The following is a 23,931-nucleotide window of genomic DNA, read 5'->3' as shown; positions in this document are numbered from 1 at the left end:
AACTAACGTGGTGGGAAAAGAGATGGTTATTCATTGCCAGTTCTCCAATGGTTAAACCTCTGCAGATGGATAAGGCTTGGGCTGGATCCTATAGAATGAACACCGGAGGGGGTTCTCTTGCTCTGAAGGAGGATGCCATGGAGCAGTGCCATGGAGCAGTGCCATGGAGCAGTGCCATGGAGCAGTGCCATGGTTAGCCTATGTGGAGTAGCCAGAAAATGCTAACATCTGGTTTTCATGGATACGGTATTTTCAACTTAACTTCTATTTCCTCTGAATAAGGGAAGTGGGAACTACACTCGGGTGTCTTTCTACACCTGCAACATTAGGCTATGCCATGGTTCATGGTGGAGCAGGCCTGAGATGCTATGTTAGGCTATGCCATGGTTCATGGTGGAGCAGGCCTGGGATGCTACATTAGGCTATGCCAGGGCTCATGGTGGAGCAGGCCTGGGATGCTACGTTAGGCTATGCCAGGGCTCATGGTGGAGCAGGCCTGCGATGCTACATTAGGCTATGCCAGGGCCCATGGTGGAGCAGGCCTGGGATGCTACGTTAGGCTATGCCAGTGCCCATGGTGGAGCAGGCCTGGGATGCTACGTTAGGCTATGCCAGGGCTCATGGTGGAGCAGGCCTGCGATGCTACGTTAGGCTATGCCAGGGCCCATGGTGGAGCAGGCCTGGGATGCTACGTTAGGCTATGCCAGTGCCCATGGTGGAGCAGGCCTGGGATGCTACGTTAGGCTATGCCAGGGCCCGTGGTGGAGCAGGCCTGGGAGGTAGTGGTGAGAGAAGCAATGCTGACAGACGGATAGGGATTGGTGGAAACATCTGGCCTGCGGAAACCCTGCACAGTGCTCATGTACCACTATCAACACCAGCCACCACGCCAGGGACACAGCCAGCCATGTGATGTAGACCGGTATGAATACAACCCAGCATGCTCTATGAAAGAGAGGACATGGGATATGGGCTGGGGCTCTGTTTACCAGTGTCTGAAATAATGTATTTTTGTGATAACCCCCACATCTGACAGACGCAGGAATGACAACCCTGTAGGAGCTAGTAGCGGTGTGTGGTTAAACTCACTGGGGAAGCCAAGCCAGGAAAAGCCATAATTCCAACTATGTGTTGTGATAATTGTGTTGTTTGATCTATAACCTGTTAGTTCATATGCCTTGACACCGTGTTATATAGACCTAAGGCTGAGACAATAAGAAGCCACAGCGGCAGAATAAATATAACCACAGCTTTGTTTCATCACAAAACCGTAGAGCAACCTCTGTCTGGTGGAGTCCATATAGCAAATTGTATGTTACGAAAACATGGTCAATCAAGTTAATGTTTCCGACATTTTTGGACTACTAAACAACCACTGATTTCAGACGGCGGAGAGTTACTGCAAATCGCAAAGAAAATAGGATTTGGCTCCACTTCCGGACCATTTCAACATCATCAAATCATCGCTGCTTAGTCTAACACAGTCACAACGAAACGATTCCAAAAACATTTAGTCCAATCAATGTAAGCTAAATGTTATGTGTCTGTGTGTGTGTGTGTGTGTGTGTGTGTGTGTGTGTGTGTGTGTGTGTGTGTGTGTGTGTGTGTGTGTGTGTGTGTGTGTGTGTGTGTGTGTGTGTGTGTGTGTGTGTGTGTGTGTGTGTGTGTGTGTGTGTGTGTGTGTGTGTGTTTCTCGACTTGTAGAGAAATATCAATGCCATCCTCTTCTCTTTAAGGTTGCCGAAATGGAAAATTATGAAACACAGAGAGATGAAAGATAAATGTATTAAATGTTTTCTTCTTTTATTGGGTTAAGTGCCTTGCTCAAGTGCACATCGACAAATGTTTTACCCAGACAGCTTGGGGATTCAAACCAGCAACCTTGCAGTTACTGGCCCAACCCCCCCAACCCCCCTAAACGCTATGCTACCTGCACTTATCACACAATCCGTCATTTCCTTACATAATTGGCCTCAATAGGTCATTAACCTTTGCCAGTGTACTGACCTGAGCGGCGGGTTGCCCTTCTCCCAGGACTCCCCAACATAGGCCTTGATGATCACTGACTGCCAAGTGACATCAGCCGTGACGGACCGATGTGTCACTAACTGCGTAAGTGGAGCAGAGGCAGAGGGTACCACAGTGGCACTCTGTTTCTGGGAGGGCACTGCCACCCCTTATCGAAATACGCAGGGCCACCCGGCGCCCCACTATCAAACCCTAATTGGCATTACAGTTTGGATGGCTGCATGGCACTGGAGCGTGTACCAAGACCCATGCCAGGTTTTGCACACTGGAGCCGTAGCCATTGTCAGCTCAGGTGCTGGAAAGGGCAGCTTTTGACTTAGCGTTGCGACACCACCGAGGATGCAGAGAATGGCATGTCACTTACCATCAGTGGCTCCATTGGCTGAAGCTTCCCTCTATGTTTTAGGAAGCTTAAACATTTGATTTGTTTGTTTGTTTGTCCGTCTACCCACCCAATAGGAGAAAGAATAGTTTGGCTTTTCCTAAGAAAGAATGTGACAAAGGTCATGGTGACAAAAAGCCTAAATTGAACCCGGGGCATGAAACATTTCAAATTCCCTCTACTCCTTTGTTTTATGTCAACCTCTTTTGTGAAAAAGCTATAGAGCATTTCTGTGGACTTTGTGTCCAAATGGACATTGGAGATGGATGCCTTTATGTGGCTCCGTGCACATGGGACTGGGCTCATTGTCACAATGCTAAACCATTCAAATGAAATTCCTGGAAGAATTAAGACTGACAAGATCTCCTTGCCCCCATAAAAGGAAATCATGTTTGTTTGCAGTGACTACAAAAAGCCTCTATGTCACTCATTTTGTCCCCAGCACAATAGGCGTAATTATTGTTAATTAATAAAACTTCCACTAGCATAGTCTGCAGTTAGCTCACCCTATCATATTGGGACAGTCCCTCATGATTATTCAATGAGCGGCTGCTTAATATGCATGAGGGGGTGTATTTGGGCTGAGGAGAGGCGCTGGCTCAGAGTGAGGGAGGGAGTGAGTTAGTGAGAGACAGACTGAGAGTAGAGCGTGCTTACTCCTACTCAGACACACTCAGGACACGCGTGCATGACTGGTTGCACAGCCTTCATGTAAATCCTTTCAGCTAAACCTATTTCCTGGGTGAGTTTGCGAGACGGAGCAGCCTGGTCAGCAGCTCCATGTGAGCCAGCAGCCCAGAGAGAGAGACAACTTGCCTGGCAGACTGGAGAGCAAGACTGTATGGTGAGATTCCTCCACCATGGGATGCAGCCTCTGTACCCTGCAGAAGCCTGATGAGCAATACAAACTACTCTATGAAGTCTGCCAGGTAATGTAACCAAGCTACTTCTGCCCTCTTCTGAACAGCTGAACTTTCAGGGCTGTTGAATCACTGCTGATATTCAACTCAAAGTGTAGAGGTTCTACAGATGTTTTGTTGTCTACTGCAATGTTAATGTATTGAATGTGGTGATTCATGGGCATACGTCTGCATTACGTCTTGTAAGTACTGATTTATTCACTAGCTGGGATTCCTTTTCAGTTTGATGTGGTTGTAGAGGTTGTAGATGTGTTGTAGTTTGGTGTTTTTCCTTTGCATTGGCCTCTGTGTTGGTTTGATGCCAGTCTGGCTAGGGCAGATTGAGTGACAAGGTTGGAGTATAGTAGAGTGTAGTAGAGTGTTGTTGCGGCTGCCTGGCTGGCAAGCTGGATCCCCACTGGTGTTGCAGTCGTGTGAACTCTGGACGCGAGGTCACGGAGCGGTGGTGAGGAGGTCTTGATAAAGGAGGACTGAGGGAGAGCTGACAGCTCTCTGAAGGTGTCTGTTAGTGTGTGCTGATCATAACCCACCTCATTGTCAACTGACTCCCGACTCAGCCACTTCTGACTTTAACCCCTAGTTCACTTCCGTTTAAAATGTGTTTAACACTAAAGTGCTTAGACTGCAGATGTTTCACTATGATAATAGACCAGAAGTGTTGTATAGGTATTTGATTAATGTAAACAATTGTTTGTTGTTTTGAACAAAGTTAATATATCAATGAGGAATGAATCATCCCTTGTCCCTATGTTTAGGTACACCAAGTATTACAAAACATTAAGAACACCTTCTCTTTCCATTACATAGACCGACCAGGTGAAAGCTATGATCCCTTATTGATGTCACGTGTTAAATCCATTTCAATCAGTGTAGATGTAGGGGAGTGTAGGGTAGGGGAGGAGACAGGTTATAGAAGGATTTTTAAGCCTTGAGACAAATGAGACATGGATTGTGTATGTGTGCCATTCAGAGGGTGAATGGGGAAGACAAACGATTGAAGTGCCTTTGAACGGGGTATGGTTTGTAGGTGCCAGGCGCACAGGTTTGTGTCAAGAACTGCAACGCTGCTGGGTTTTTCATGCTCAACAGTTTACTGTGTGTCTACAATGGTCCACCACCCAAAGGACATCCAGCCAACTTGACACAACTGTGGGAAGTATTGGAGTCAACATGGTTCAGCATCCCTGTGGAAGGCTTTTGACACCTTGTAGAGTCCAAGCCCCGACAAACTGAGACTGTTCTGAGGGGAAAAAAGCACCCTTGATTTGTATGGAGAAGATATAGCCTTCAGAAAATAAATGTATTACAAGCCATCAAGCACACATTCCTGTTTTTTATGAAAGGTAGTTACTTCTGTTCCAGTATACTGTAATACCAACTTGAAGAAGATCACTTGGACATTGTACAGCCTGGGACTTGTGCTCTGGTCACGAAGACCATGATTAAAGGGAATGGTAGAGTGGGGTACCATGAATAAAAGGGAATGGTAGAGTGGGGTACCATGATTAAAAGGGAATGGTAGAGTGGGGTACCAGGAATAAAAGAGAATGGTAGAGTGGGGTACCAGGAATAAAAGAGAATGGTAGAGTGGGGTACCATGAATAAAAGAGAATGGTAGAGTGGGGTACCAGGAATAAAAGGGAATGGTAGAGTGGGGTACCAGGAATAAAAGGGAATGGTAGAGTGGGGTACCAGGAATAAAAGGGAATGGTAGAGTGGGGTACCATGAATAAAATGGAATGGTAGAGTGGGGAACCAGGAATAAAAGAGAATGGTAGAGTGGGGTACCATGAATAAAAGAGAATGGTAGAGTGGGGTACCAGGAATAAAAGAGAATGGTAGAGTGGGGAACCAGGAATAAAAGAGAATGGTAGAGTGGGGTACCATGAATAAAAGGGAATGGTAGAGTGGGGTACCAGGAATAAAAGGGAATGGTAGAGTGGGGAACCAGGAATAAAAGAGAATGGTAGAGTGGGGTACCAGGAATAAAAGAGAATGGTAGAGTGGGGTACCAGGAATAAAAGAGAATGGTAGAGTGGGGTACCAGGAATAAAAGGGAATGGTAGAGTGGGGAACCAGGAATAAAAGGGAATGGTAGAGTGGGGAACCAGGAATAAAAGAGAATGGTAGAGTGGGGAACCAGGAATAAAAGAGAATGGTAGAGTGGGGTACCAGGAATAAAAGACAATGGTAGAGTGGGGTACCATGAATAAAAGAGAATGGTATAGTGGGGTACCATGAATAAAAGAGAATGGTAGAGTGGGGTACCATGAATAAAAGAGAATGGTAGAGTGGGGAACCAGGAATAAAAGAGAATGGTAGAGTGGGGTACCAGGAATAAAAGAGAATGGTAGAGTGGGGTACCATGAATAAAAGAGAATGGTATAGTGGGGTACCATGAATAAAAGAGAATGGTAGAGTGGGGTACCATGAATAAAAGACAATGGTATAGTGGGGTACCATGAATAAAAGAGAATGGTAGAGTGGGGTACCAGGAATAAAAGAGAATGGTAGAGTGGGGTACCATGAATAAAAGACAATGGTATAGTGGGGTACCATGAATAAAAGAGAATGGTAGAGTGGGGTACCATGAATAAAAGAGAATGGTATAGTGGGGTACCATGAATAAAAGACAATGGTATAGTGGGGTACCATGAATAAAAGACAATGGTAGAGTGGGGTACCATGAATAAAAGAGAATGGTATAGTGGGGTACCAGGAATAAAAGACAATGGTAGAGTGGGGTACCAGGAATAAAAGAGAATGGTATAGTGGGGTACCAGGAATAAAAGAGAATGGTATAGTGGGGAACCATAAGGCTCTTCAAGGTCCAGACAGTCTACATCCCCTCTGTCCTCAGATGAAACTTGTACGTTAGCTGCTGCTGCTATGCCTAATAAAATTCTGTCTGGCAGGGAGAACATATCTTCATTTATAAAATGTAGATAGAGTCAGCAATGAAGGACTATCTTTTTTTCTTAAAAAAATAATCTTATGATGGGAAAGATACACCAATGTGTAGTTTCCTTTGTGGCCAGAAGGGGGTTATTCAGATCAAACATGACCATTCCCTCTAGTGTACACATACATCTTCATTATCTTCTTCACTATACAATATGATTATTACACTCGTAGAAAAAAGGGTTCCAAAAGGGTTCTTCTGTCCCCAATCTGTCCCCAACGGAGAACCATTTTGGTTCCAGGTAGATCCCTTTTTATTTCCAGGTAGAACTCTTTTTGGGTTCCATGTAGAACCCTATGTGTAAAGGGTTCCACATGAAACTCAAAAGGGTTCTACCTGGAACCAAAAATGGTTCTTCAAAGGGTTTTTCTATGGGGACAGCCGAAGAACCCTTTTCGGCTCTAGATAGCACCTTTTTGTCTAAGAGTGTATATTAATCTTAAAGCAGGTATGCACTACCAATGTGTTAATAAGAACACAACTACAGATTTTGTCAGCAGACAAGGCTTTAGCTCCAAGTTTCTCACTCTGACAGACTGGGCTTTAGTCTTATGAACAGAACCCCAGTAATGTTTTTTAGCTTTGGGTTTTTGTCTCTGTTCTTCCTTGAAGGGCACCAGCTGAGTGTTGTCAGCATATTACATACCCATTTAGTGAGCAGGGTGCTGCTGTGTGGCAGGCTGCATGGTGGCTATTTAAGTGAAGTTAATGAGCAAGCTCTGTGTGGATTTCCCTTATTGTTCCCTAAGAAGCTGTTCTGTTCCCATTAGTGAGAGATGACAGCCCTGGCCCTGTCTCAGTATTGTGTCTGCAAATCACCCTGCTTTGATCATTGCAGGTCTGGTTCAAAATGACTAAAAGGTTTTGCCCTGACTGGAGGACTCTGGTAAGGAAGGGGTATGTCTGTGTGATGGTAAATGGATTCTGGGTTTGGGTAAATCAAACAGCTGATGTGATAGGGACCAGACAACCCCATCTTCTTCTCCATTTCATGTTTTCACCCACCAGCCCCCTACAAAAAAACATGACAGCAAGAAGATGGTACTAGAGGGAGGCTGCAAGTTCCTTTGTTCCTCTCCATCTCCAGCCACAGCCAGGCTGTCATTCTCCCTGTTGATTACTGTTGATTGGCTGGCTGTTAGCTGGCTGTTAGCTGGCTGTTAGCTGGCTGTTAGCTGGCTGTTAGCTGGCTGTTCGCTGGCTGTTAGTTGGCTGTTTGCTGGCTGTTTGCTGGCTGTTAGCTGGCTGTTAGCTGGCTGTTAGCTGGCTGTTCGCTGGCTGTTCGCTGGCTGTTTGCTGGATGTTTGCTGGCTGTTTGCTGGCTGTTCGCTGGCTGTTAGCAGGCTGTTAGCTGGTGGAGTCCTACTGTTTGTCTTTTGGCTCCCTCCTTCCCTCCTTCTTGCCCATTACTCCTACCTGGAGGGAGAGCCACCTGACCAGACTGAGCCAGGCAGAGCAGACAAAGCCGCTCAGCTGCTCCGTGTTTCACATCAAACCCTATTCATCAGTGGGAGCTAACCTCAGACTAGCCCATCAGCAACCTTCCCTCCCTTCTTTCCTCCCCGATCACACAGAGAATGCTTACATGCCTTTCAACTTGATACATCTTTTTGTATTGATGCACCTTGACTTGAATGATACACAGAATAAATAAAGAAGGATGTTGTCAGCCTTGGTTTCCCCAGGCTACTCTGCTGGATAAAAGATTAAGCATCATCTCAATGTGACATTACCAGTAAAGAAAATATTAGCAATTCGATTAACCTTCCTTGCACTGTAAAACCGTCTGGCTTTTTGCGTAAGTGGCAGCAGGATAGTGGCTTATAAACCATGGAATTGTTGTGTTGTGCAGATTCATTTTGGTCACTCACTCACTGTCTTGAGGAGTGTGCCTCAGGCCGGGGTTGAGGTGAGGTCACTTCCTGTTAGAACCGGACCTGTACTGTGACAGGGAGGGTGGTCTCAGGCTTCCAATAATCTACCAACGTGTCTTGAAAATAATTGATTTTCAGAACATTTTGTTCATTTTTACTGTGGTTATTTTATTGTCATACTCCTGTGTCAGTTGGATGTGGGTAAACATTGTCTTTTCACTGCCAGCATATATCTTCACATGGCTTCGGTCTTTCCACTATTACAATCCGTGGATCAGATCTCGGTGCCTTTCCGTGTGTGTGTGTGTGTGTGTGTGTGTGTGTGTGTGTGTGTGTGTGTGTGTGTGTGTGTGTGTGTGTGTGTGTGTGTGTGTGTGTGTGTGTGTGTGTGTGTGTGTGTGTGTGTGTGTGTGTGTTTGCCCTCACGCCTGTTCAATTAATCCTGTGGGGCTGGAGCTGTGGTTGCAGACAGAGATCAGGATGGGATACATTGGGGATCAGGCAGCAGGCTTGTTTCATCTACTGATAATACACACAGATCCTCTAGATCAGGGTGCCTGGCACACTGCCCATGCCCACACCACGCTACACACACACACACACACACACACACACACACACACACACACACACACACACACACACAGCTCCCTGGGGTTTTATTGATCCTCAACACTCCCTGCTACTCTCTCTATTTCTCACTGTTTACGCACACCTACTGCTCCCAGACAGGGACAGCATCGCTATCCTTCTAGTTAGTTATGGGTACGAATCTCCGATCTAGTGGGTGTGTCATCTCTACTAAGAATGACATTTTAACAAAGTTGGTTTAGAAATCCCTTTTGAATCATTTTCCTTGCCTCTTCAGTTGACTCTTTTGAAATTGAGCGCAATAAGCTAAATGCTACAAAAAAGGCTTCACAGATCATATTTGAGTCATGTCTTTTAAACCATCTACTTAACAAAACATCTTCTGTACTATGCCAAATATGTGAAGATCAGTTATGACATTGATTTCAATGAAGAAACCCTTTGAAAAGCCTCTGTTTAGGAAAGAGTATTAGTAAGCAGCCTGAAGGCAGAAGAAGTACAGATAATTACAGCTTGAGCAGGGCAGGCTAGGTATGGGAGGGAGGGAGGGAGTGTCTCAGTCCCCCCTCTATGTAAACTTGACCCCTAGAACAGCCTGAACCCCATGCTCAAGCCTCACAGCTGGAAAGGTAAGTGCCATGCAGAGATGCAAGCTCTGCTGCTTTTGTCAGGGCAGTGAAGGTAGGGAGCTGGAAACTGTCTGACAGTCCTGTCTGACCGACGGCTCTTAATCTCTCCACAAGTGGCCTGTAATGGTCCTGGCGCCTGTCTGTGTTTCATAGAAGACCCAGGGCTTAATGAGACCTCCAACACAAGGCCCCCATTCAATCTCCGATCCAGACGGGAGTTGGCCTCATCACCGTTTTCACTGCTGCTTGACTGTGTCGTCTTTACAGCTCGTTATAGAGGGAGAGTTTGAGTAAAGAAAGAGATTGACACAAACAGATTCCATGCATTTGTGATCTGAGACAGCAGTGAGATACTATTGGACCCCTTGTTGGCAATATTTATCACTTCAAAATATTCTGATATTCATCAAAAGTATATGAAAATTGACCTTGTTCCAAAAAGACTTAAGCATGTCTTCCTTCATCCGGACAGAAGAGAATGAGATGAAATATTTGTCCAACATGGCTCTGACCCCCACTGTCAGGACCCCTGTCATTAAAGCAGCATGACATCTGGAGCTCCAGGATGGCTCTCCCGCTCTTCCTCCCCCTCTCCCCCTCTCCTGGTAATGAGGCTTGACAGAGGCGGGGTGGAGAGACAAAGCGGGCTATGCTGATGGGATGGCTGGAGGAGCCCACTACACTGTTTAATAACAGGCAGGTTCACCCTGGTGTGCCTCCACATCTGTTCAACACTGTAGCAGGTGGCAAGCAGCCACAGGGGAGCGCTCCTCCTCGCACCAGCCCATGTCCCCCGTTCCTCCGTCAAGCCTGAGGATGGCACTGAGGAGCACAGACACCATATGTAGATATAACAGCACAAGCCACAAACACACTCTGAAACAAGTTATGCAATGCACTAAAGACAGAGAGAGAATTGATTGCCAATCACTATAACACTGCGAAGAAGAAGAAGGTGTAAATGTACCCATAGTGTCAGACATGGAAAAACAACTGATAGACAGAATCATAGCAGTTTGAACTCTCAGTATGGCGTACTTGTACAGTAGGTAATGTTTGGCTGCTTTCTGAGTGGTTATTGTGAAGCATTATTCTTCATTTACTCTCTGGAATGACACGAGGTGGTCTCTGGCTGCACTCTACCAGGCCGATAGAAATACAATACTGGAGGTTATAACAATGACATGAAGATTATTACATTTGCCACAAAGGCCCGGCAGTATCCTGAAATAGAAAGACATCATTTGGACCCATATTGGGTCACAGATTACAGTGTGGGAGGACAGACACAGGTGGGACAGTTCCTTTTATGAGGACATAATATTTCCTCAACTGCGTGATTCTGTATGTGGACAGAAACCCCCAGAGAGATGAACAATATAAGCCACATTTCTGCTCATCTACTACATGTATATTGTCTTGTTCAAAACAATCACCCATTGTAGGCCAAAAACTATTCAGAATCGTTGTAATGCATTTGGTAGCTACACCTCTTGCTATCAATTAAATGTGCTTGTGTACTTCTGTTTGCATTTGTTTCTCAAAACAAAACCCATTCCTGCACTGTGGATGGTAACTGTTCATTTACAGTTACACATCTCTTTCATTGGAGCCTTATGTACAAACCCAGAGACTGGTAATGTAGTTGGTAGTGATATGACATGATTAAGAGAGAACCAGGCCTCCCCTGTGAATACCCCAATGTGTCCCCTGTGTCTGTCTGTAATCCACTGTCATGAATAAACCATCTCAACAGACAGAGAGAGGGGTTTAAGCACTTATTAAAGCACACCAAGATGCGGGGGCCATTTTGCTAGAGGGTCATTATTCCTCATTATGTATCTGAGCTGCTATTCACCAGGAGCCCCTCACTGACAGGGCTACCACACACAGGGCTATCGCAGACAAGCCTGAGGCAACGGCTGAGGACAGGAACAAGTACAACAAGCCCCGTTAGGATCTCTGCAGAGTCAACAAAAATAACAAAAGGACAATATAGGAATAAAAAGTGTGGTGATATTACGCAGGCTCAGACGGCTGTGGCAGGGACTACAGTCCATTACGGAGCCTTGATCTGCCCAACCATACCTCTCTACCAGACGAATTCAACACATTTTATGCATCAACAATAACACCCACCGAACCAGAGGACTGGGTGATCACTGGCAAGGCCACGGGGCCTGATGGTATTTCAGGGCGCGTTCTCAGAGCACGCGCAGATCAGCTGGCAGGCATATTCACGGTCATTTTCAACATCTCCTTGTCCCAGTCTGTATTCACCACATGTTTTAAGATGACCACCATCATTCCTGTTACCAATAACTCGAAGGCTTCATGCTACAATGATTACCGCCCTGTAGCACTCACATCTGTAATCATGACGTGCTTTGAGAAGCTGGTTATGGCACACATCAACTCCATCGTTCCAGACACCCTAGACTCACTCCAATTTGCATACAACCCCATAGACGACGCAATCTCAATTGCACTCCACACTGCCCTCACCCACCTAGATAAGAGGAATACCTATGTGAGAACACTGTTCATTGACTACAGCTTAGTGTTCAACACCATTGTCCCCTCAAAATCCGTCACCAAGCTTAGGACCCTAGTACTGAACACCTCCTTTTGCAACTAGATCCTGGACTTCCTCTGCAATGCTCAACACGGGGGCCCCACAGGGATGTGTGCTTAGTCCTCTCCTGTAATGCCTGTTCATCCACGACTGAGTGGCCACGCACGACTCCAACGCCGTCATCAAATTGCTGATAACTTTGATGATATCGTTGCCGGTGATCAGGCCTAAGAAAGCCTACAGGGAGGAGGTCAGTGACCTGGCAGTGTGGTGCCGGGAAAAACAACCTCTCCCTCAACATCAGTAAAACCAAGGAGCTGATAGTGGATTACAAGAAACAGGGTGGCGAGCACGCCCCCATCCACATCAACTGCGCTGCAGTGGATCGAGACCTTAAAGTTCCTCAGGGTTCAAATCACTAAGGACTTTAAATGGTCCACACGTGTAGTCGTGAAGAAGGCTCGACAGCGCCTCTTCCCCCTCAGGAAGTTGAAAAAGTTTGGCATGGGCCCCTCAGATCCTCAAAGTTCTACAGCTTCACCATTGAGAGCATCTTGACTGGCTTTATCACTGCTTGCTATGGCAACAGCACCGCTCTCGATCGCATGGCGCTACAGAGGGTAGTGAGGACAACCCAGTACATCACTCGGGTCAAGCTCCCTGCCATCCTGGAACTCTATATCAGGCGGTGTGAAAGGAAGGCCCGGAAAATCGTTAGACTCCAGCCATCCAAACCATAGACTGTTCTCTCTGCTTCAGCATGGCAAGTGGTACAGGTGCATCAAGTCTGACACCACCAGGCTCCTGAACATTTTCTATCCCCAAGCTATAAGACTGCTAAATAGCTAACAAAATGACTACACTGACTATCTGAGTTGACCCTTGTATTTATTTTAAAAAATGTCACTATGCACACTGTCTCTATGCACACAACTCTACACACTCACGCACACTGACACTCAAGCACACACATAAAATGCATGCACACACACTCACATTCAATCATCACATATGCTGCTGCTACTCTCTACTCAAAAGTATATGGACACCCCTTCAAATTAGTGAATCTAGATATTTCAGCCACACCCATTGTTGACAGGTGTATAACATAGAGCACATAGCCATGCAATCTCTGTAGACAAACAATGGCAGTAGAATGGCCTTACTATAGAGCTCAGTGACTTTCAACGTGGCACCGTCATAGGATACCGCCTTTCCAACAAGTCTGTTCTTCAAGTTTCTGCCCTGCTAGAGCTGCCCCGGTCAACTGTAAGTGCTGTTATTGTTTAGTGGAAAAATCTAGGAACAACAACAGCTCAGCTACTAAGTGTTAGGCCACACAAGCCCACAGAATGGAACCACTAAAGCGAGTAGCGCATAAAAAACATCTGTCCACGGTTGCAACACTCAGTATCGAGTTCCAAACTGCCTCTGGAAGCAATGTCAGCACAAGAACTGTTCATCGGGAGCGTAATGAAATGGGTTTTCATGGCTGAGCAGCCTCACACAAGCCTAAGATCACCATACGCAATGCCAAGCATCGGTGGGAGTGGTGTAAATCTCGCCGCCATTGGACTCTACCTACCCCAATGCATAGTGAACGCTACCTACCCCAATGCATAGTGCCAACTGTAAAGTTTGGTGGAGGAGTAATATTGGTATGGGGTTGTTTTTCATATTTCGGGCTAGGCCCCTTAGTTCCAGTGAAGGGAAATCTTAATGCTACAGCATACAATGATAATCTACACGATTCTGTGCTTCCGACTTTGTGGTAACAGTTTGGGGAAGGCCCTTTCCTGTTTCAACATGAAAATGCCCCCGTGCAAAAAACAAGGTCCATACAGAAATTATTTGTCAAGATCGGTGTGGAAGAACTTGACTGGCCTGCACAGTGCCCTGACCTCAACCCATTGAACACCTTTGGGAGCAATTGGAATGCCGACTGCAAGCCTGGCCTAATCGCCTAACATCAGTGGCCGACCTCACTAATGACTGGAATCAAGTCTTTGCAGCAATGTACCAACATCTAGTGGAAAGCCTTCTCAGAAGAGTGGAGGCTGTTATAGCAGCAAAGGGGGGACCAACGCCATATTGATACCCATGATTTTGGAATGAGATGTTCGGCGAGCAGATGTCCACATACTTTTGGTCATGTAGTGTATATCCTGATGCCTCGTCACCTTACACTTAAACATATCTATCTCTATAACTCCAGTATCCCTGCACATTGCAAGTATGATATTGGAACTGACCCTCATGTTCTTATTTTCATTTATTGTGTGTTTTTGTTCTACCTTTTACTGTGGGGGCACCTGGGACCCAGAGCTTTAATTCCCTGTGTGGAGATGAGGATGCCCCAGGTGGCTCCTGTAGCCATGCTGCGATCCCTGCAGGATACGGCTTGATGCCATTAGTCACTGTCGTTTAAACAGACAAGTTTATTTTGATTGGGTGTGTTTGTAGTTTGTGTCCTGGCTTTCTGAGATGATTGAGAGAGGAAGGCATGGGTTACACACACAGCAGCTGTTTCTCTGAGTGTACTACTATATCATCTGAGATGAAGCCGTCCTGGGTAAAGGATGGTAAAGCTAACAGGAGATGCTGCCTGCTGGAGTAAAATATGATCCGCTGTCGGTCCTCACAGGGGGGGTGTGGAGAAATGAGCCTGTGCGTGCTGCTGCTGGGCTGCTGGTGGGATTGGTGACTGTGGGCCAGCAGAGGGAGATAGTGAAGGGTGACAGAGCCCTGGGTCCCAGCCCCACTGCCAGTGATTACTACCGCACTGGGTCAATCCCTCGCTCCCCTTTTGTTTCTATCTCCTGCCTTCACGGTGCAGCAACAGATAGAGGCAGACAGAGTCGGAGACTGCTGTGGTATACTGCCAGCAGACACACTCCACTCCCATCCTCATGTTATCCATGAGGATAACACACAGACTCGACCTCGCGGCCAGATGTTCTATCCTGACCAGTGTAAACCAATGTCACACAGCACAGCCTGGTTCAGAGCAATTCTCAGTCATCTCAGTTAAAACCGTTGTTCAAATCGTAAGTAAAAGGTGCTTGTTCCATCAGTGTGGGAAACTAGGAAAGCCCTTCTTGATTAGCACCTTATGTTGAGCTCATGAAGAGGAAAGCAGCAGAATGCCTAAAGGAAGTGATTCTGGGTGTTTTATTGATCTACTATGGATAACAGTATATCCCATGCTTATATCAGATTAGGAGAAAGTAATCAGTAGTGTCTTTTTCAGCCTGCCATGCTTATTAGCAGAATTAGTTTCTTTCTATTTGTTCTGTAATCCTCTGTAAACCTGCCTGCTGCAGTAAATAAAGACTGCTGTGTTTTTAACTCAGAAATGTAAAGACTTTCCCCTCAGTCAGTCAAAAGAATAAAACCCACACAAACCACACACACTCAGAAGAAGACCATTAACAAGCTCACCAAGCCGTACTGCTTTTTTGTTGAACATTTTTAAACGTGAAATAAAAGAAGGGATTAACTGCAGTTGGGAACTGAATTAACCCACATTGAGAAAACACTTCCACTGCCACTCAAGCAGCTATAGGCTCCCTGAAACTAAGCCGTCAAGCCTCCCTCCACTCTCTCTATCACGTCAGCCCTTCCTCTCTCTGTTAAAATAAATTCAGACTTTGAAGAATTTTCTTAAGAGGTGTATTGAACCATAAAGAGAGACTTTAGAGAGAGAAGTGAGCCCCACTCATGGTCCCTTCTGAACAAGTGTCTATATAAACAGAGGTTCCCAGGGCTCTCCTGCCTACCCACTGTTGAAAGGTACCGTCTTCACCTGACCATTTCCACTCCATTCACCTCACTGGCTGCATCGCCTAAAGGAAAAGAAACAGTCCTTCTTTAATTATGTACTCTTCTTTAATTAAGAAAGATTAGTTGGAGCATGAACAACTATATAAGAGACAAGTCTAACATGTTGCATTGTATGCCTTGGCTCAAATCTGTAGTTTCCATAAAGCCTTTCCAAATATAATATTTTCATCAATTATACTCAACGTTCTACACCTCCACTTGGTGCTGTTGACGTTTCTTCCACATGACTTGAGTTCTCTTAAGGCAGCCCACAGCTACAGTATTGGGCTAGAATGAGTTACTTTTCTCACAAATTGACAGATATGCCTATTTGGCAGCAGATCAGCAATCAGGGAGAGGCTGATATACACACACACTAAATCAAATCAAATGTATTTGTCACATACACATGGTTAGCAGATGTTAATGCGAGTGTAGCGAAATGCTTGTGCTTCTAGTTCCGACAATGCAGTAATAACCAACAAGTAATCTAACTAACAATTCCTAAACTACTGTCTTATACACAGTGTAAGGGGATAAAGAATATGTACATAGGGATATATGAATGAGTGATGGTACAGAGCAGCATAGGCAAGATACAGTAGATGGTATCCAGTACAGTATATACATATGAGATGAGTATGTAAACAAAGTGGCGTAGTTAAAGTGGCTAGTGATACATGTATTACATAAGGATGCAGTCGATGATATAGAGTACAGTATATACGTATGCATATGAGATGAATAATGTAGGGTAAGTAACATTATATAAGGTAGCATTGTTTAAAGTGGCTAGTGATATATTTACATCATTTCCCATCCATTCCCATTATTAAAGTGGCTGGAGTTGAGTCAGTGTCAGTGTGTTGGCAGCAGCCACTCAATGTTAGTGGTGGCTGTTTAACAGTCTGATGGCCTTGAGATAGAAGCTGTTTTTCAGTCTCTCGGTCCCAGCTTTGATGCACCTGTACTGACCTCGCCTTCTGGATGATAGCGGGGTGAACAGGCAGTGGCTCGGGTGGTTGATGTCCTTGATGATCTTTACACACACCACTACACACACACCTGCTGCCTTCATGCTAAAATCTCAATCTGGATTTATTTGCATTCCATGGTTGTTTGGGGGTGAGTAAGGTTAAGGGAGGGTGGCTGGGCTGTTAATTTGTGTTCCTCATTACCTCCAGGACGAGACACAGACAGACATCTCTATCACATGTCTGAGGTCCAACATTCAACTCATTTTATGGCCAATGATAACATTCAGAACATTTAGTCTGCTGTATCATGCCATCTCGGACTCTCAGATTATTGTGCGGAATGCTCCAGCTCTCCTGGAGGGGCCTGGCTTTGTCTCCGGGTCACTGCCTTCAAGGACAACTGGGATTACAGGGCAAACAGGCTTGTCTGAGAAAGGGACGGCCACACAGACAAGAGTCTGCTAACCCAGAGAAATGAACATAGAGAGACAGAGAAAGCGGTGACAGCGGAACTTTGTTTTAACTTTTTTGTTAATAGCTTGTGTGTGTTTGCCAAATGTCTCCAAAGCCTCTCAGCACTCGTCCTCACATTAAGATTTTTTTTATTATTTCAATTTCATAATGATTCGGCACATCTCTTCTCATTCCATTTTCTCTCAATTATTAAATGCAAATTGTAAATGGAAGTTATTACTTTTGGCCAAATTGTGACGTTGGAAAAGTGGAAATTGAACTCATTTGAGATGATACAATTATCCTCTAGGCTGGGATGAGCGTTAATCCTCTCTGGTTATTAGTGAGCACATAACCTCTTCAAAGTTGAAGTACACAATGTCCCCTCCTCCTCCTTACACACATACACACACACACACACACACACACACACACACAGCTCAGTGCTCTGTGGTGATGTCTTAGCATGGAGCACATTCTAAGATACAAGTATTACCACAGAGCACTTGGCAATTTACCATAGAACGTTGGCAAATTTGGCTACTATAATAGGTATTAGATACAAGCACAACCAGACTGGAATCAGAATCCAGGATGGCACACATGCCATAATTAAGTCACAGGGACAGGATTGACATTGCTGCTGTCCCTGTTCTACAGCGTCCCAGTTAAGCCTGAACTTCTGCTGTGAATTAGAATGAGACAAATATGGCAAGAGGAAACAGTAACAGTTTCAACCAATTCCACGCTTTTCAGAAAATGAATCCAGAGAGAGAGAACATGTCTAATGAGCTCCAGAGGTATACACCTGGACATCAGTCTTCTCAGTGAGCCCACAGTGAGCTATCTTGGCCCTGGCCTGTGTTTGTGGAGAGCACGCAGGGGGAGAGGAGAGCGTAGCCAGTCACTGAAACAAGAAGAGCCCCCGGGCTCAGATCCTATCAAAGCTCTCACACGTCCAGGAATCACAAGCAAACAAATTCCAAATGCTGCGGAATTTGAGAGTGGAACTGGCGAAGGCTCTGGGAGAGGCCTGATAAACCGAGAAGAGAGGCAGGCTGCTGACCCAGGGTGCCGTGCAGCAATGCAAGCAAGAGGACAACCGATCTTGTGTGGTGCTGTGTTTTCTTCCTGACATCTTAATGAAGTTCACTCCTGTTTTGTTGTTTTGGCTGTTCTTTTTGGGGGTTAGGGTTTGGTCTAGGATTTTTGCTCTGGTGAACAGGTAGGCTACACAGTTCTCAGTGCTTTTTCTTTGTCATGTTTTGTCATGTAAAAACTACATGTTTTAATGAAATAATATTGTCCTATGCTGTTTTGACTATTATGTAACCACCTAAACAATGCATGTATAACAAACGGTAAATCCCTAATGAGATTCAATGACACATCCTCTTCATTATAAGGATTGAGAAGGCAGAGGGGATTGACTTTAGTGGCTCATCCCAATTTAACTTCTTCTGTGTGACACCGCAGACCGGCCTGCTGCTCAACATAATAATCTCCCCCGGTTAACATACTGCAGCAGCCTGGCATAGCAGCTAATCTCTGAGTGGAGGTCAGGTTCTTCTTCTTGATTAATTAAAGAGAGGCCCAGTCCTAATTAACGTCCTATGCTGCTTGGTCATGTGACCCTGTCAAACAGACTGAGGCAGTAATACATTATCACACGCAACTGGCAAACCGGAATACTCTCCTCCTGGGTTTCTGTGGAAATCCACAGACACACTCATCCAGTGATCTGATGGTGTAATCATCTACAATATGATGATATCAGGGCTTATGTAGCATGAGGAGGGATTTTGTATCATCTTGGGGATGTACTGTATCCATCAACTTACAATAAACCCCAGCTTGTGAACATGAGAGATGGGGGAAGCAATATAGAGAGATTAATAGTGTAATTTAAGTATGTGTCATCCCCTCATTTAGTCTCTGTGTGTGTGTTACAACAGTGTGCTGTGTACAAGCAAACTGTCATATAGCCACTGAAAAATAAATACGTTTCAAAGTCAAATCCAGACACCTAACGCTGTTCTTCTATAGTTAACCATATCCTGTCTCATCTGTGTGTGCAGGTGAATGGGAAGGACCTGTCCAAGGCCACCCATGACCAGGCAGTGGAGGTCTTCCGCACGGCCAAGGAGCCCATCATGGTCCATGTGCTTCGCCGGGCCCCCCGCCCCAAACCCTCTATCCCTGCCTCAGACACCGAGGTGGTAGACATCAGCACCCAGACAGACATCACCTTTCAACACATCATGGCCCTCACCAAGCTACCTGCCCCCACCCCTGCCGTGGCTGTGCTGGAGCAATACCTAATGCCTGAGGAGTGAGTGACAGTACACTGTCCTATCTGCTGGGATAGAGTTAAGGGGAGGGACGGGGTTAAAAGACAAGATGATTCCTTTCTTAATTTTTTTGTCCATTCATGGTCAATGATTGGAAAAGGACTTGATAGGCAAAATAATGTTGTTGAAAACTTAACCGGTCAGTAAAGAAAAGGCTCAGGTAAAGGAAAAATATTTGGATGCAGTGTCACTTTGTCAGTTCATTAAAACAGAACCTTCAAACTGAAGTTCATGTGAATGTTACAGCTGTCACTTCATGAGATATCAGGTCCAGGCCTTGTTAATTTGTGTTAGCATATTGAATTACTACCTGTCTGTCGTCCACTAGCTGTGTGTCTGTGTGGCCCAGAGCTCACAGTCTATGTGTGGCCCAGAGCTCACAGTCTATGTGTGGCCCAGAGCTCACAGTCTATGTGTGGCCCAGAGCTCACAGTCTATGTGTGGCCCAGAGCTCACAGTCTATGTGTGGCCCAGAGCTCACAGTCTATGTGTGGCCCAGAGCTCACAGTCTATGTGTGTCCCAGAGCTCACAGTCTATGCGTGGCCCAGAGCTCACAGTCTATGCGTGGCCCAGAGCTCACAGTCTATGCGTGGCCCAGAGCTCACAGTCTATGCGTGGCCCAGAGCTCACAGTCTATGTGTGGCCCAGAGCTCACAGTCTACGTGTGGCCTGGGGCTGTGACCCAGAGCTCACAGTCTATTTGTGGCCCAGAGCTCACAGTCTATGCGTGGCCCAGAGCTCACAGTCTATGCGTGGCCCAGAGCTCACAGTCTATGCGTGGCCCAGAGCTCACAGTCTATGTGTGGCCCAGAGCTCACAGTCTACGTGTGGCCTGGGGCTGTGACCCAGAGCTCACAGTCTATTTGTGGCCCAGAGCTCACAGTCTATGTGTGGCCTGGAGCTGTGACCCAGAGCTCACAGTCTATGCGTGGCCCCGAGCTCACAGTCTATGTGTGTAACTCATTATCGGTAGGAACAGCTGCTCTTTAATCGTCAATCATTATTATTTTAATTGATTTAAGTCAAATTAAAAACAGAACATTTTAATTTCTGATTAACCTCAGGCCAAAGACACTTCTTAAAACTTGATTTAAGATTCCACTCTTACAAAATAATGTGGGCAGTTGTTTTCCATTCTCAAGTAATTTCAAATTTAGCAATGTAATAAGATCTAACTGAAACACTGTAGTAACAGATTAATAATGACAAGCCTTGTAATCTGTAAGAACAATAGTGTTATTAGTTTCTGTAGGTCGGTCTACTTCCTATATAACTATCTTTATTGCATGGAATTACTTTCATAGGCATTCCCCTGGGCACGAGTACTTTGACCCCAATGATTTCCTGGAGGGCATGCAGCAGGAGATTGATCGAGAGGAGCTGGAATATGAGGTAACAGACAGACGACTACCTTCTCTTTTTCTCCCTCTCACCATCTACCTTTCTCCTCCTCTCTACCCATCTCACCCTTTCTACCCATCTCACCCTCTCTTCTTGTCCCCATCTCACCCTCTCTACCCATCTCACCCTCTCATCTTCTCCCCCTCTCTTCTTCTCCCCCTCCTCCTCTCTACCCATCTCACCCTCTCATCTTCTCCCCCTCTCTTCTTCTCCCCTCTCCTCCTCTCTACCCATCTCACCCTCTTCTTCTCACCCTCTCCTCCTCACCCTCTCCTCCTCTCTACCCATCTCACCCTCATCTTCTCCCACTCTCTTCTTCTCCCCTCTCCTTCTCTCTACCCATCTCACCCTCTTCTTCTCACCCTCTCCTCCTCTCTACCCGTCTCACCCTCTCATCTTCTCCCACTCTTCTTCTCACCCTCTCCTCCTCTCTACCCATCTCACCCTCTCATCTTCTCCCACTCTCTTCTTCTCACCCTCTCTTCCTCTCTACCCATCTCACCCTCTTATTCTCACCCTCTCCTCCTCTCTACCCATCTCACCCTCTCATCTTCTCCCACTCTCTTCTTCTCCCCCTCTCCTCCTCTCTACCCATCTCACCCTCTTCTTCTCACCCTCTCCTCCTCTCTACCCATCTCACCCTCTTCTTCTCCCCCTCTCCTCCTCTCTACCCATCTCACCCTCTTCTTCTCCCCCTCTCCTCCTCTCTACCCATCTCACCCTCTCTTCTTCTCCTTCTGTCTCCCCCTCTCCACCCCTTCTCTCCCTCTCACCTTCTCAATGAAGATAAAGTTGAAGTCGGAGTTTTACATATACTTAGGGTGGAGTCATTAAAACAACATTGGATCATTCAGAGATCCTCACTGAACTTCTGGAGAGAGTTTGCTGCACTGAAAGTAAAGGGGCTGAATAATTTTGCACGCCCAATTTTTCAGTTTTTGATTTGTTAAAAAAGTTTGAAATATCCAATAAATGTCGTTCCACTTCATGATTGTGTCCCACTTGTTGTTGATTCTTCACAAAAAAATACAGTTTTATATCTTTATGTTTGAAGCCTGAAATGTGGCAAAAGGTCGCAAAGTTCAAGGGGGCCGAATACTTTCGCAAGGCACTGTACATATGAGATGAGTAATGTAGGGTATGTAAACAAAGTGGCATAGTTTAAAGTGGCTAGTGATACATGTATTACATAAAGATGCAGTAGATGATATAGAGTACAGTATATACATATACATTTGAGATGGGTAATGTAAGGTATGCAAACATATTAAGTAGCATTGTTTAAAGTGGCTAGTGATATATTTCCCATCAATTCCCATTATTAAAGTGGCTGGAGTTGAGTCAGTGTGTCACGCCTTGGTCTTAGTATTTTGTGTTTTCGTTAATTAGTTGGTCAGGCCAGGGTGTGACATGGGTTTATGTTGTTGTATTTCGTAGTGGGGTTTTTTAGTTATTGGGATTGCGGCCGAGTAGGGGTGTTGCATAGGTTTGGCTGCCTGAGGCGGTTCTCAATCAGAGTCAGGTGATTCTCGTTGTCTCTGATTGGGAACCGTATTTAGGTAGCCTGGGTTTCACTTTGTATTTCGTGGGTGATTGTTCCTGTCTCTGTGTTTGTTGCACCAGTATAGGCTCAGTGACTTTGGATTTTATTTTTTCCTTGTTTTGGAAGAGTAGAAAACAAGCGCCATTCTCCTTGCGGAGATGGTGCAAAATACATCAACTCGGTCGGTCCCTGGGATTGGGCTGGCCAACACGATTCGGTTTGCTTGGAAGGAAAAGGAGTTGGAGCCGGGAATCTTTTGGAAGCATAATATTGATGGGGATTCTAAAGCTGACGGTGAAGGACGTGTTTTGTTTCCAAGGCAACTCGTTGGAGGGAGCATACGACGTGGCACTATATACAGAGGAGAAACACGATGATATCCTGAGAAGGGCAAGAGCAGTGGGAGGTGCGAGGCCGATGAGCCACTACGAAATAACAAGCCTGGCGAAGAATAACTTTAGGGTTGTCACTGTCAACATTTACAACCCTTACGTTAAGGACGAAGAGGTGAGGGCTTTTCTGGGGAGATACATGGATAACGTCTCCTCAGCAAGGCACCTCAAAGACTCCCTTGGGTTTTGGAATGGGAGGAGAGGCTTCCAGGCCCTCCTCAGAGAGGACCCAAAGGGACATGGTGGATACCTCCATCCTCCTGCTATGTTCTCCCTAGGGGCTGACAGGGGGACGTTGTTTTATGCACGTCAGCCCCCATTTTGCAGGCGCTGTATGGCCTACGGTCACATATTCGCCTCATGCAGTACAAGAAAATGCAGATTTTGTGCATCTGAGGATCACGAGGCGAGGGATTGTGACAAGCCTAAGACGTGCCATGGATGTGGCTCGTCAGCACACCTGTGGCGGGGGTGCCCGGCCCGTCAGAGATCATATGCGTCTGCGGCTGGGGGGGAGCAGGAGCGGGGGATGGGGGAAGAAGAGGAGGGGAAGGAAGCACGCCTCATGACAAGAGTACAAGTCCAGAGGGGAAGGCCACAAGGAAGGAAGAGGAGCAAGAAGCAGCGGATGAAAGAGAGAAGGAAACGGAAGGCACGGGAGTAGGAGAACCAGGAAAAGCGGCGGAAGAAGGCAACCGAGTGGAGGAGCATGAGAGAGAAGAAAGCGAGGGAGGAGTGGTGGAGAAGGAGACGGTGGAAGAGCAAGTGGACTGGGGGGAAAGTGCCCTGGTGGAAGAGATGAGGGGTATGGTGGAGGAGCTGGTGGGGGGGGGTGGTATCTCTCCACTGCCGCCATCACCAAAGAAGAGAATGAAGAGGAGGGTGCGATTGGCCGACAGTGAGGGGGAGGGGATGGCCAAGAGAGTGATGGGGGTGGGAGAAACCTCTGGGTTGCTGCTGGTTTCCCCAGGCCCTCAACTTCTGTTGGGTGGGGACACACCTAACAAGACTCAGGACTGGGTACAGGAGG

At 46.1% G+C, this 23,931-nt stretch overlaps 1 protein-coding gene across 2 annotated transcripts in view; it reads left to right on the top strand.

Annotated features, from left to right (window-relative positions):
• LOC135540232 (E3 ubiquitin-protein ligase PDZRN3-B-like) overlaps positions 1-23,931 on the top strand; it is a 144,249-nt gene that overhangs the window by 105,386 nt on the left and 14,932 nt on the right. The window contains exons 1-3 of one of the 2 annotated variants that reach the window (XM_064966742.1): positions 3,271-3,339; positions 19,292-19,545; positions 20,870-20,957. In XM_064966742.1, coding sequence (XP_064822814.1) covers positions 3,271-3,339; positions 19,292-19,545; positions 20,870-20,957 — 411 coding nt within the window. Of the gene's footprint in view, positions 1-3,270; positions 3,340-19,291; positions 19,546-20,869; positions 20,958-23,931 lie in introns of those variants that run through there. The other variant, XM_064966741.1, reaches the window with a different exon arrangement.

The sequence above is a fragment of the Oncorhynchus masou genome, chromosome 5 (genome assembly GCF_036934945.1).
Source record: "Oncorhynchus masou masou isolate Uvic2021 chromosome 5, UVic_Omas_1.1, whole genome shotgun sequence".
Classification (NCBI taxonomy): domain Eukaryota; kingdom Metazoa; phylum Chordata; class Actinopteri; order Salmoniformes; family Salmonidae; genus Oncorhynchus; species Oncorhynchus masou.
Note: the sequence above shows the minus strand (reverse complement) of the source record. Positions and strands in the feature narration are given on the sequence as shown.